The sequence below is a fragment of the Biomphalaria glabrata genome, chromosome 10 (genome assembly GCF_947242115.1).
Source record: "Biomphalaria glabrata chromosome 10, xgBioGlab47.1, whole genome shotgun sequence".
Classification (NCBI taxonomy): Eukaryota; Metazoa; Mollusca; class Gastropoda; family Planorbidae; genus Biomphalaria; species Biomphalaria glabrata.
Window position 1 is genome coordinate 44,629,253 of NC_074720.1, and position 14,753 is coordinate 44,644,005.

The 14,753-nt window shown below is 33.8% G+C and overlaps 1 protein-coding gene across 11 annotated transcripts in view; it reads left to right on the forward strand.

Annotated features, from left to right (window-relative positions):
- Positions 1–10,287, forward strand: part of LOC129928715 (uncharacterized) — a 35,932-nt gene extending 25,645 nt beyond the window's left edge. For 8 of the 11 annotated variants that reach the window (XM_056044284.1, XM_056044277.1, XM_056044289.1 and 5 more), the window contains 8 exons: positions 3,235–3,296; positions 3,628–3,702; positions 4,724–4,806; positions 5,762–5,826; positions 7,061–7,114; positions 7,708–7,749; positions 7,856–7,878; positions 8,643–8,859. In XM_056044284.1, coding sequence (XP_055900259.1) covers positions 3,235–3,296; positions 3,628–3,702; positions 4,724–4,806; positions 5,762–5,826; positions 7,061–7,114; positions 7,708–7,749; positions 7,856–7,878; positions 8,643–8,820 — 582 coding nt within the window. In that variant the 3' untranslated portion in view covers positions 8,821–8,859. The other 3 variants (XM_056044285.1, XM_056044286.1, XM_056044287.1) reach the window with 3 other exon arrangements.
- The last annotated feature ends 4,466 nt before the right edge of the window (positions 10,288–14,753 follow it).

Consider the following 14,753-nt stretch of genomic DNA (forward strand, 5'->3'; position numbering starts at 1 on the left):
TATTAGTTTAATGTGGTCTATCTATCATATGTAGGTCTTAAAATTTGAAAAGCTATTGAAAATCCCACCATTTCATGATATTTTGCAAAGGCTACATTTTCTGTTCTGAAAGCAAGCGCACCATTTTGTTTTCAAAATTATGTATTGTTGTCATTCTGCATGCACAAGGCGCAACAGTGCACTATTAGATCACTGTATATGAACTGGAGCAACTGGAATTCCATCTAAGTGGAAAAGGAAGAATATAATATTTTAGACGAGAATTTGGCTTGATCCCCCTAGAGTAATGGTTCAGCAAGGTTCTTTGTGTGGGTTGTCTAGTCAGGAAGTTTTTGCCTAGGAAAACTGTGGTAAGGGTGTTCTAGTGAGTGGATGACATTCCTGTTGGTTTGTTATTGGAAAGTGAAGACAGAGGCGGCGACAGTGAACCCTGCAGGAAAGAGTTTGAAGATCTAAAAACCAGAATTGACATTTATGTTCATTGTAATCATCTCACATTTTTTACATATCAAAATGAAGTTATATCTATCTGTCTATCTATATATATATAGGGCCTATCACATCTCTCTCTCTCTCTAAATATATATATATATAATTAATGTGTTTTCTGTTATATGGGTTAGTAAAGTTTACCAAAAATATTTTTTTTTTTTAAGAATGCATATTCTAGTTGTAAGCACCTATATTTATTCATGTTTTTAATCAAGGCATCTTTTAGTGTTATTTATTACCAGCTTCTAGCTTTCAAGGAAAGGACTTTTACCAGAAGTCAGGAATGAGAGTTTGGCCATTCATCAGCTTCTTGGTTAGAAGGTCAACCATCAATAATAGATGATCATTTAATTATCTGTATTGTGTGATCAATGCTCAGTTACCCCTGCCAATACAAGGCCAGAAGCCCAGCATCTCAAGGGGCCTTCATATTCTACAATTTAGCGGGGAAAAAACACCACAATTAAGGGTCAGGTTCTGCTTGAATAGATGTATTTAACAATATATACATGCATTCATCATACAAAGTCACTAGGTACTGGGCCTAACACCTATTGTTATGAAATGTTTTGAAAAATATATGCTTAAACAACTTGTAGCAAAAGTCAATAACAGCCTTAATCCTGATTAATTTGCATTCAAAGCAGCTAGAGGAACTGAGGATGCCATTCTATTGCTTTTGGACCAGCTTTATAAGCATCTCGATATACCCAAAACATATGCACGAGTCCTCTTCGTAGATTTCTCCTCCGCTTTCAATACCATACAGCCACATCTAATGATAAACAGAGTAACTTAAATGTAAGCCCTTACTTACAAGCATGGGTTCTAAACTTTTTAACCCAATGCTCCCAGTATGTTAAAGTCAACAACACCAAATCGTCAACTCGAGTACTATGTACGGGTGCTCCACAAGGTTGTGTGCTTTCTCCTGTGCTATACACTCTTTACACTAATGACATAAGAAGCATCTATGACTCAGTTAAACTCATTAAATTCGCTGATGATACTGCCATAGTCGGTCTTATTTCAGGAGACTCAATAGAAGAGTTTACAAACTGGTGCACCGACAACTTTCTAGAACTGAATGTCACAAAAACTAAAGAACTTATAATAGATTTTAGAAAGAAAAAACAAACTATACCTGAACTGCAAATAAACACTACATCTATAGAGCAAGTAAAGGCATATAAATATCTAGGCATTATCATCAACAACAAGCTTTCATGGGAAGACCACCTTGGAACTCTGACAAAGAAAACAGCCCAGCGACTCTTTTTTCTATACTAACTCAATAGCTTTAAACTAAACAAGAAGATCCTTGAGACTTTTTACGGCGCGACTATACAAAATCTGCTAACATACGGAATAACTTGTTGGCAAGGTGTGACGTCTAGAAAACATCATTAAAAAAGCATCAAAAATTACACTCACAACATTACCACATTTAAAGGAACTTTTTGAACAAAAGTGCCTAAGAAAAATCGAAAAAATCTCCATCAGAACTACATCAGGTCGTCATGAAGTGGGCGACTGCTGTCAATCAAAACAAGAACGGAGCGGTACAAAAACTCGTTCGTACTTCACTCGGTCAGACTCTATCACCGCCACTCATTGATCAGGGAACATGAAATGCACCAAGATACGTGTGTGTAGTCGCTGAATGAACTCTTTATGTTGTGTCTGTTGTATTTATGTGTATTTTTCTGTTGTGTTGTCTTTATATGAGAAAAGAGTCCTTGTAATCACAAGTTTCCGTAAGGATCAATAAGGCAGTCTTAGTCTTAGTCTTAGTCTTGTGTGCATTCTTTTCAACATACAAAAACATTATTTTATTCTATAAGTTTTAAACAATAAGAATGTAATTCAGAAAAGTACAATCATTAGATTAGGCTCATACTGAACGTTATCCTCATAACAATCAGTTCACTGAAAAAAACATGTCAGGTAATCTAGATACCCTCAGTTCAGAAGCCAAGAGCTTGACTACCAAACCCTGTTATTAATATTAAAAAGTTACCAAAACAAAAAAGTAACGTTTACATTTCAGACCTTGTGATCTATGGGGCAGATGATCTTAGGTCATCTACTTCTTAAACCAATGGTTAATGAGCAGGCTGTAGCGCCACTGGGATGGATGGATGGTTATTTGGCCAGCAAAATGACCAACTGCTTTTATTTTCCCCAACTAATGTCAGGTACCCATTAGAGTTGGTTGGACTCAGGGGCGCCATAAAAATCCCAGATTTGAACCCAGGATCCCAGATTTGGAAACCAAGTTCTCAACCACTCAGCCACTGCGCCCTATTATAAATATTAAGAATGTAATAACAATAATAATACCTCAGCAGTCAGCCAAACAAAATACTTTCTCCTGCACACATCTACTTTGTATAGAAGGAGATGGATTTGTGGTTGTTGATAGTTTATACCTATTGATATTTCTTTTTTACCTGCATAGGTGGATCTAGTGGAGGGCTCCCTCTGAGCTTATGTGAAAACACAAACTCTCTTTGAAATTTATTTTTAAAAATTATTATGGCTCCTGTTGTTATTTTAGAAATACATTGAGCTGCAAAATGAACACCCCATATAATACCCCATCATTCTGGACTAGGAAGTAAATAATCTTCAACTCTGATGTAAAACATTATACAAAAAAAAACATATTCCAATTCTGACTCTGATAATGCTTTCTGCTTCTACTTCAACTTAGCACATAACATGTTGTTTTTTGCACAGGTCAAAGAGCAAAACAAACAATGTGAACATTTGAGCGACTCTGACAGCACTGAAATAGATCTGTGAGTTGATTAAAATTACAAGTATTTTATCAAATATATTATTTTGTTTCTCAACTTTGTGAAATTACATGAAGCAGAGCTGACTGGTATATTCCAGTCTTTTTATTACCGTATGTTCTGTACATTGTCTGCTCTAGCATTACTTGTATGGTGTATCTTTTTGTTTATATTTACTCACACTCTGAAACAACAAAAGGAAAAAAAGCAATTTAAGTTTACTGAATTCAGAAAGAAAATAAATAAAGCTAAACAATTAGAATTATTATTATTATTTTTTAAAATCTTGAATGGATAAATCAGTAACTTCTTTGCACATTTAATATTTTACAAGAGACAGTTCAATTTTCCTGCAGGAAGACGTGGGATTGCAACCAATAGACCATGAACAACCAAGCAGCCATTCCGTGTAAGCCATCATTTATTGAATTATTCATTTATACTTATCTTGAAATATTTTTGAAAAAAACAACAACAAGTAATGGTCAAGACAAGCAGTCATATATATAAATATGTATGCATATGTAGAGAGACACTATTATACTGGTCTTTAGTTATTTGTAGCCATTGCTGAATTTTCTGTTAGTAATTATTTGTTTTTGTTTTTTTAAAACATGATTAGCTCAGAAAAAAGTAAAAGAGGCAGGGGCAGAGATACTAACCTGATAGAATCCCAGACTGCCCAGCCAGAGGTCAAATTTTTTTTTTTTAAATTTTCTCCATAGTGTTGTCATAGTGTAATTTCTAAATGTTTATTTCAATTTTTTTAATAGTGTTTGTTGTGTATTTATGTTCTTGTTGTGTGTTGTGAACTGATCTGTTCTTGTGTGTTGTGACAAGAGGGACAATAAGGGCAGCTACTTTATTTTCAGTAAGAGTTAGCTCCCTTTAATATACTATTTAATTCTCAGTTAACTGTTTACAATAGCCACTCACTCTTGAGCTGACCAGTGCATTTTGAACGAAATCTCCATCCATAATGTTTAACTAATACTTGTGTTGTTGTGCTCTGACTGTGTTACTCAAGAGGAGTGTGCCACTGTTATGGGAAGAGTGTTTCGTTAACGAACTAAGTAGACTTTATTTATTTGTTAGTACTAAGTTAGTTTATGTAAATAGTATGTATGTTGTTTTTTTTGTAAAAGACATCTTTTGTTTTGAAATGAGACAGTAGTGTGTCTCATGGATGTTGTCATTTGATTATGACATTTATTATATTATTGTAAACCATTGTTTTGGTTTTTGAGATGAGACACTATTGTGCCTCTGTGATGCTGGTTCTTTGATTATTTTGAACTGAACCTGTCCTACTATTTTGATTTGTTTCATTATTTTATTTTGTTTTGTTGGCCTTTATTTCCGTTTGTTTTTTACATAATCTTTTTCTTATTTTCTAAACAAACTCTGTTTTTTTTTTTTTGTTGCAAAAGAAAAAAGGTTCAAGACCAGAAAAACAAACGGTACTTAGTAAAAGCTCAAGAAGCAGTACTTAGAAAAAGCTCAAGGTTGTTGTGTATGTAAAATCTTTGTTTCATGAAGTATCTCTCTTTTTTTTTTATATAATATCGCCTATCAAACTTGTATAAGCTCTCTGCTTATAAATTTCTGATAATTCAATTTCCAAAAGAAAAATGCCCTGCAGCCAGTGGCGTAGCTTGGGTGAGGAGAGGAGGGGGGAGAATTTGAAGATTCCCCCAAATTGAGTGTCTGAAATTTGTTTTTAAATAAATTAAATGTTACGTCACTTTCATGTAATCCTGCCTTTCAGATTGTTATATCAGTTAGTGACCCCGTTGCATGTATTCCACACAGAGTATTAACTCTTTCCATGCGGGGTCATCCTCAATTTCAAGGATTAACTTCCATAGCGCTGACTAGTGCCGTGTTACTCTCAGGAAGTAACTTAGTATAAAGGGTAGTTTAAGAGCACTGAAAACAAAGGAGACCATGAACGTGTTGAAGAAAAGTATCACTAGTCAGATGATTCATACAAAGATACAGCTATTGAAGTAGTGAAAATGTCTCTTAATAAGAGAAGTAGTGCTGAAGAGATTTCATTCTGTGCGCTGCTTCTAGTGTCCATCCTACAGTTGCTGATTCAGAAAGTTTCTTCAACAGCTTGATGATTTTGTCAAGCTGCAAAGAAACTGTCGACATAGTTTTCTCTCTTGCAGACCACCTTGTATTACTGTCCTCTTTTAAACTCCAGGCTCCAGCTTCTTTCAGTTTGGCCCATCTCTGGGGTGAATTGGAAAAAAAGTTGACTTCATATGGAGATGAAGGACAAATTCAAAGTCTGGAAAACCATTTGGACACCTTTGGGTTTCTTCTTGAATAATGACACGCTGATGAAAAACTGTTACTTTTTCCTGTTTGATGAAATACAGGCAAAGTGCTTAATAAGCTAAAATGTTGTAATTTTTGTTGCCTTAGAAAAAGACTAATAAAACTACATCTCTATGTTATAGCTAGGAGTGAAGAGAACTTGAGAAACACAAGCAATGAAGTTAGTAACCTAAAGTCAAGGTTGATAGTAAGTATTTACAAATGTATATCAACTCACTCTGTCTGTCTGTCTGGCCAAAAGTTTGTACACAATATTTCTCTGATACCCAATCTTAAGCTGAAATTTGCACAATTATTTCTTTTACCTGAAATTTGCACAATTATTTCTTTTACCTGAAAACACAAGAATCAATTTAAAAAATCAATTAGTACCCTAACCTGCACCCATGAGGGGACCTTCACCACCCATAGGGGTAACAGTGGTGGGTTTTGAACTGGTTAGCAAGCCTTTCTCACATCCCCACCACGTGAAGGTACACTCGCTAGAGCATACAGTAGCTCACTGAGAGCCATGTTTGCTCACGTACTTAGCCATCTTAGTGGGTAACAACTGGCCACTTCAATACATGTGTACTGCTCCGAGTACCAAAGACAACTGACTTAAATTGAGTTAAGTAATAATCACTTCCTCTTCTTCTTTGAGGTTTTTCTCATGCTATCACCTTTTTGACCCAAGGTGAACAAATAACATAGTGGCTGAGTGGTAAAGGACTTGACTTCTGAACCAAGGGGTCATGGGTTCAAGTCCTGATGAAGATGGATTTTAATTTTTGTGATTTCTAGGACACTGAGTCCACCCAAGTTGAATGTGTACCTAGCATTAGTTGAGGATAATTAAAGGTGGTTGTTTGTTGTGCTGGCCACATGACACCTTTGTTAACCTTTGGCTACAGAAACATAACAGGTTTTTTTTTTTATAAATAAACAAACAAAACAACATTTAAACCCATTAGCCACTTCTGCTGTCCAGAACGTTTTAGTCCTATACTGTTTTTATTAGATGTTCCTAAAACCCCTTTTCAATATTTGAAACTTTTTAAATTAAATATTTCTTCAGTCTCATTGCTAGGTTAATTACAAATCATTTTGGAGAAAACTGATTTTATTTTTCATTAAAAGGAAGAATCTTTATTTTCAGTTATAATCTCTATTTTTCTAGCTGTAGTTTGTATTTTATATTAAATACAAAAATGTGACCTACTTCTCTTTGCTTAAGATTATTAAGGTAATCGGGGGTAGGACGTAGTGGGCTTATATAATGTTCAATATCAAATGGTTAATTTTTGGTAAACTCTTTAATTTCTTCAAATTTATCAGTCTTAGAGAAATTGATTAAAAATTTTGTCTTGGGAAATGCTATTAGGATGTAGCTTATATCTTTCAAGACAATTTGTCTATATTTTAAATTGCTCTCTTTTCAGGATGTGGAGCATGAAAAAATCATGCTAGTGAAACAGCTGACACAATTTAGATCAGTAAGTTATATCTTTTACAATCAAAGTTGATCTTAAGGACCATACAGAAAAAAAAAGTAAAGTTTCCCTTTCAGACCTTGAGATCTATGGCGCAGATGATGTTAAGGCCATCTGTTTCTATTGCCAACGGTCAAATAGCAGGATGCCATGTGGCCAGCACAATGACCAACCACCTTTACTTTGCCCAACTAAAGTCAGGTACCCATTAGAGTTGGGTGGACTCGGGGGCGCCCTAAAAATCCTGAAATTTAAATTCCCAGTCTTCCCTAAGATTCCAACCCAGGACCCCAGTTTCAGAAGCCAAGCGCTTAACCACTCAGCCACTACCACCCCACCCCTTATTCCATATGCTTAAACAAATTCCTGCAAGTTCTCCTTCTTCCCTAGTGTCATTAGAGAATGGAAAGGGTTGCTCAAATCATCCAGGAAAACCAAGGACTTAGCAAAAAGTAATTGATTAACATGCATAACTAGTTTGAAAGGTGTAGGATCTAATTACCTTTTAATTTTGATACAAGGTCTGTAAGTAAAATTGTGATAAGAATAGAATAAGAAAATGAATCTGATTAACAAATATTTGTTTTTCTCTTCAGAAATACAACTACATAACCAGACAGAAAGACAAAGAAATCCAGGTAAGAATAAAAAAAGCTATGAAAATTTTTAGACAATACATTTTTTTTTCTTAAAGGTGTCAGAGAGAGAAAGAAGATTAAAATCTTTTTTTTTTTTTTTTTCCAGAGACTCAAAAGTGAACTGGAGCTGTAAGTATCTTGCCTAACACTTTCTTTTTAGCACTTTTTTGTTCTAGATTAGTGCTTGTTTTTTTTTTTCTGTAAAAATATTCACTTGTGGTTGAAACAGACAAGTCTTGAAATGGAGAAAAGGGATTGCTCTTCTTCTTCTTCTATAATACAGACGTTACTTCAAAAAAGAAGATGATTACATCCCATGCGTCTTGCATTCAGTCAAGCATATTAACCAATGACTTCAATTAAATATTAGACCTAGACTATAGTCTATAGCAGGGTTAGCAAATTATGGGCTGCAGGCCACATGCGGCCCGTCAGAATATGCGGTCTGCGGACACATACAGAAATCAGGTGTGTCCACAATATATACATATAAAAATGCAAATAAATTAAAACTAATTTTAAATATCTTTATAAATATTTGGCAATGTCTCATAAAATGTTTCATGTAAATGAAGATTATTCTTATCGGCTATATTTCAATACATTCAGTTAAAGCAGTAGTGGCCTTAGGGGGTAGCTAGTGGGGCAACCGCCCCCCTGCAATTAGAGATTCCATTGTTATAGTCAACTTCGAAAACCAGATCAGTTCTCATAAACTAAGATATTTGATAGTATATGATTTGATTTGATACAAATTATTATGTAAGTTCTTAACATACTTTTGGTTACAAATTCTCATTCTGTTTGGAAAAGACAGCATCTTATAACCTGCTGTATTTTTTTGTTAAACCTTTTTTTTTTTTTAAATCTTGTTAAATTTCTTTAAATTACAGTGTACAAATTACAACTTGTGGATTGTTCTTTGCATTATCATTACATGATACATTTCATGTGAGGACAAAGAATCCGCTACTAGCCCTAAACTTTAATAAACTCAACAGAGCATCACATCTTAATTTAATATACTCCAGCTATATCGTGCTTTGGTATTCAATGTATTCTAATGTTTAAAATAAAAAAGCTAAATACAATTATTTCTTTTTTTTTTTCTTTCAGTGAATTTGACCTATATAGGCCTAGATATAATCATTCAACTGTATGCCTACAGTTCGATCTTATTCTTTTAACTTTGTACAAATATTTATCCATAATAAAATCAGTAATAAGGAAAATGTTTCTTACATAAACATTAATGCACAATAAAATTATGTTTAAAATGCTAGCACAATACAAATGTCTAGAATAAAAACATAGAGCCCGGAAGCTCATAATTGGAACCATTGAAATCTGCCTATGTGGAGTGTCACCAGATAATGCCGACCATGTCCTCCAAAATTGCTCTCTTTACCAAGAGGCCCGTACTAGACACTGGCCCCAAAACACCTCAATAGAAAGAAAACTATACAGAGAGCTCCCTGATTTGGTAACCACTGCGCAGTTCATCTCATGTATTGGTCTAGTCGTCTGAACACTTTAACATAAAATGAGAACAAAGAAGATGTATAGAACCTACTGATAACATTTGTGTTAGTGGAGCCAGGAGAACCAACCTATAGTTTTTGTGGAGATATCTACCTTCTACAAGTTTCATTACAGATCTACTTGATAAGACCATATACACTATAAACACTTATGTACATTTGTACATACACATATGTGATTCAATGTAGTTAAGACTGCCCAAATTAAGCTTGTTGCAGTTAGTAATGTTGTTGAGTATATTTGTAAAAATGTACACTATCAAATAGCGCCACTTTCTTCTGTAGGCGATGACGTCATTCATGGTATTAATATTTTGTGCAAAATTTTATTCCTTGTCCCATTGTCATGAGTGACGTAATGTATCAGCTCTTATTTTGGGGGCATTTTCGCCTTATTGTAATTGATAGACAAGATGTACTTTTTGAGGTCCTGAATGAATCTTGGTATTATACTACTGGTCAGCCTTACCATATTGCCTTGGATTAATTCTTGTTAGGACTATTTGACCTCTGTTTAGGGTGAGTTGTATTTTATATTGTAAAGATATTCTTTAAACGGATTTGTTCGTATTTCTAGTTTTAGAAATTGTCTGTTATTTTTATAGGGTTTCAGTTAATTATTTCATCGTTGATTCAATGCTGTGGGTTTTTGGTATTACCCTGGACATTGTCGTCGTCATCTTTGTATTGTTGGTCAGAAGTTAATGACAGTTCTAATATGCTGCTATCATGATTGATGTCCGTTGGCAGTTTATACAGAACTTATTACAGAGACGAATCTTTGGCATACGATATGAAACTGTGATGTTGAAGTCAGTATTTTCAAGCAACATATTGGTGCTTACTTTATTTATGCTTTTTTAAGTTATTACTTACAATGAATTTATGACTTTTTATCTTAATATTTATTTGTGAAAAATTCACATTCACATTATTCCTTTCGATATTATTGTATAAATATTATTCTATTAAATTCATATTTTATTTTAACTTATCATACATATTGTTTATTATTTTATGAACAAGCTGAGTGTGTATGGTATGTCTGTTAGGCTAAACTTCGCGACTATGTATAATCATCAAGCAAATGATAACATTTATTCTTTAATGCACACACATATTGCAATTAAAATTTTACTTAATTACCTAGACATTTAAAAATCTAATCATAAATAAAGTCATGACAGGACAGGCATTATTTAGATTGTCTTTTACAATAATTTTTAAAAAATGTTAAACCATATAAATACATAATAACTATTGGCAGAACTAATTCACAACAACAACTGAATCAAAGCTCTACAAATAACAAGAAATAAAATGGCTGCCACTAGAATGATTGTAGGAATCAGAACACAAAAGAGTTCTTCTGTCAATATACAAGGTGTTTAAATGTAAAAAAAAAAATATATGGATTAGTAACAGTGATGAATAATAATATATCATATTACAAAACCGTTTTTTTTTTAAATGTACTAATCACAAATCTGAGATAAAAGAATATTTTAAATTAAGTCAACAATAAAGGCTTTAGAAAAAAAACAACAACTTAAAAAACGCTACCAAATACAATTTATATATATAAAAAAATATTAATCAGATGTTCCCTCAGCAGCTTGTTTGGTTTCTTCATACTGGTACTTAGAGAATGAATAACAAAAGAAAATAAATGTCAATTAAAATAAAGCGTAAAAAAAACAACATAGAAAACACTTTTTTGCCCCCCCCCCTCCCCTTTCCACTAAAATGAATTTCAATGAGTGGCTGTGTGCTAGTAATCTAGCTAATTACAGTTTTAAAACTCCCTCACAATTATATCTATTTTAACAATGGTAGTAGACATGGCTAAGAAAAAAAAAAGTTTCATTACTTTTCTATGATTAACGTTTAGTAGATTTGAGAGTGCAGAAGTTAAACAAAAGCATAAACTAAGATAAACTCTTTTCAATAAAAGGTAGAATCAAGGTGATAGTCCAGCCAGTGAAACCAATGTTTTGATGAAGCAAGTTTTATCCAGCAAAACTTTTGCAGTTTGTCTAATGAATGGAATAATGACAAATTTATGTGGTCAAATAAAAACAAGTATCATCTGGACATCTAATACTAATGTCACTGGTAAACTTTAAGAACAGTTCTAGAGAAAAGAAGATGTGTGTTAAAATAAATAAAGATCTATACAAACAAATATACACTTATAAATGTATGAAATAAGAGTAATTAGCCACAGAGAAACTGAAGTGAAACTCGTTAGTAAAAATCATGAGCTATTGTAATATACAATATTTATATAATATTTAACTTTTTTTTTCAGTTTATGTTTAATAAATGTTTCTATGACAAAATAATTCACACTTTGTTTTTCATATTGAGAATAATTCAAGTTGGAGGTGATGACATTTTTAAAATTGACCTTATAAAACAACGAAAAATTTTAAGTCTCAATAAACTAATCTTTTTGTAGGACTGAATACTATTTTTAAATACTAGTCCAAAAACTTAAGGTTACAGAGCACCCCACCCTGAAAAAGAAAACTATTTTTTTCTTTCTGTTCTATCAACATTTAAAAAATCCAACAAGTTTTTTTTAGGTCTATGAAAAATTGGACAGGAAATAAAATCATGTATTGATGTGGACAAAACTCAAAGAGGATGATTTAGGTCAGTGCTGCCCAACCTTTTCCAGCCTGAAGGCTGAATTTCTTATACATGTCATGGGCCACATAAAAAAAAGGCAAGTCCAATGAAATTAGTCTCTGCACCATGAGCAGAAGCTTCAAAAGCCAAACTGTACTGCATCATGGGTCAGATATGGTCTGCAGGCTCTAGGTTGGGTAACACTGTTTTGGATGCATACATTCTTTTTAAGAATGCAAAAAAAAGACATGAAAAAAATGTGCATCTATTTTTATTATTATCTCGGATTGCCAATAGTGGTTACCATGTTCTAAGATACATAACAAAACAGTTTTAAAAAATGTGATATGTTAGGTTCAAATTATTTTTTATATTTCAAAGATTTGATAAAATATTGTTATTAAACAAATAAATGTGTCATTAGCAAAGATGAAAATGAGGAGAAAAGAAACAAAGAAAACTGCCAACAAAATTATTGTTTGTATTTATTTAAGAGAACTTTTCCCCTCTTCAAAACATGCACTGGCTGAAAATCCTTTTTATATTGGTTGTTAGCAATAGTCAATAAATACTATTTTCCTGTGCATTAGCTTATAACCAATATGCAGTAGTTCCTTGTGTTTTGGCTAAGCCAATCTGCCACCCAAACCTTGAATGCAATTAGCTTTTGAAAATGAGTCATCTTTAAGTTTAAAGGAAATTTTTTAAAATGCTCATTTTTATGAAAGAGACAAAAGAGACAATAGTGCACTGGCTAATCAAACAGAGCTCCCAATAAACAAATAATGCCCAAGTGGACTTATTAGACATTTGAAATACACCTGGTTAAAATTCATACTTATGAATTAACTCAGTTTAATTTTATTGGAACCAACTTTTGAAGTAGCCTATCACAAACTTCATCTTTTAACATATTTATGATTAGCAGGTTACCTTTGTAAAGAATTGAAGAAAGTGGGCCTCAATTTTGGTAGACATTTGTGTTTTTCAAATACAATAATAACAAACTGTCTGTTTGTTATGTCAGCATTGAAATAAAGGTTTCAGGTCGGGATGAGAGGTCAATATCTGGAGAGGATTTTTCACTCATAGTTTCCAAGTTCTGTTTTGGGCTGGGCATAGGTCACATATGCTCTCCACATTAGCACTGACCTGGGATGAGCATTTGCTGCTACAAGTAGCATCACTGCAGCCACCATCACAGCCAAAGCTAACATCATTAAAGTTATTGTTTTGATAGGATGAGTTCTGCTTTTACTTACAGGAAAAAGTTTTGAGATTGATGAGTGCCTAGCGGCAGAAGTGGATGAGTTTTTGCTACAACGAACTTGACGTTTTTTTTATGTTGTTAACCTAGTCTCTTGCCCATCAGCTTCATCTTCACTTCGATACTCCCTGATTGCAGTGGCAGGTCCCAAAAAGTTTAATGTCTTAGCATAGGTCAGTAGGATGAAGCCCTGCAGGGTTTAGTTTGTCTGATGTTTGGGTGTCAAGTGAAGCTTCATATGTAGATTGAGATTTGAGCGGAGAGGTAATGTCTTTCATAGACCCTCTGCTGTTATTGCGACGATGACGAGACTTCCTGGCACGCATTTTCGTAGGAGGTGGTGGTACCAGCTAAGACCTGGTTGTCATGCTCCCTTCTCTGTTTTTTATAGAGTCAGGCCTTAAGTCAAAAGAGAAAAAAAAAGTGTCTTTATTTTTGTTGTCTCATCTCTATCTCTTAAAAAAAAAACTAGATGTATAACATTCTAAAATTCATTTCTTTTTTTTTCTTTTTCTGAATACCAAACTATTGGTCCTAATAGCACAGTCCACAGCAGCACTTTCAAAACTTAAAATAATATGGAAAGACAAGGGCTTAGCCCTCAGCACCAAAATCAGACTGATGTGCTCCCTGGTCATGGCCACATTTTTATATGCTTGCGAGTCTTGGACGCTGACTGCAGAGCTAGAGAGGAGGATCCTAGCAATGAAACTAAGATGAGACAGAAGGATCCTAGTTATCACATTCAAAGACCACATCACAAACCACGAGATTTGAGACAGGGTTACTGCAGCGATTGGACCCCATGATGACCTGCTAACTATTGTAAAAAAAATGCAAGCTTAAAATCTATGGCCATATAACAAGATCTAGAGGGCTTGCAAAGACCTTCCTTCAGGTAACAGTACCCTGCTCACTACGTTTGAAAGGAAAATTCTTCAATATATTATTCATCAATGCCCATACCCCTACTAAAGATGCAGATGATAATACAAAAGAAGCCTTGTATGATGGACTGGAAAGAATTTATGATGAAGCACCAAAGCATGACATCAAAATAGTCCTAGGAGATTTCAATGCAAAAATTGGAAAGGAACCAGCATTCATACCAATAATTGGCAAGGAAAGCTTACATGAAGAGACCAACAATAATGGCATAAGATTAGTGAATTTGCATCAGGAAAAGGAATGTCTATCAGCAGCACAAAATTCCAACATAAGAATATTCATAAGGTTACCTGGATCTCACCTGATGGCAACACTCCCCAGAATCAAATAGATCATATACTCATAGATAAGAGACATGGATCAGATATACTAGATGTAAGAAGTTTCAGAGGAGCTAATGCTGACTCAGACCACCTAATAGTAAAAGCTAAACTTAGACAAAGAATAAGTACCATACACAATTACCAAAGACAGAGAGCACAGCAATATGATAGTCAAAAACTCACAAAGGATCCACTTGTTGCAGAAACTTATAGAATGGCACTCCAAACGCAACTAACAACATTATAAAAGGACTGCGAAAATAACATAAATGAGCATTGGGAAATAATAAA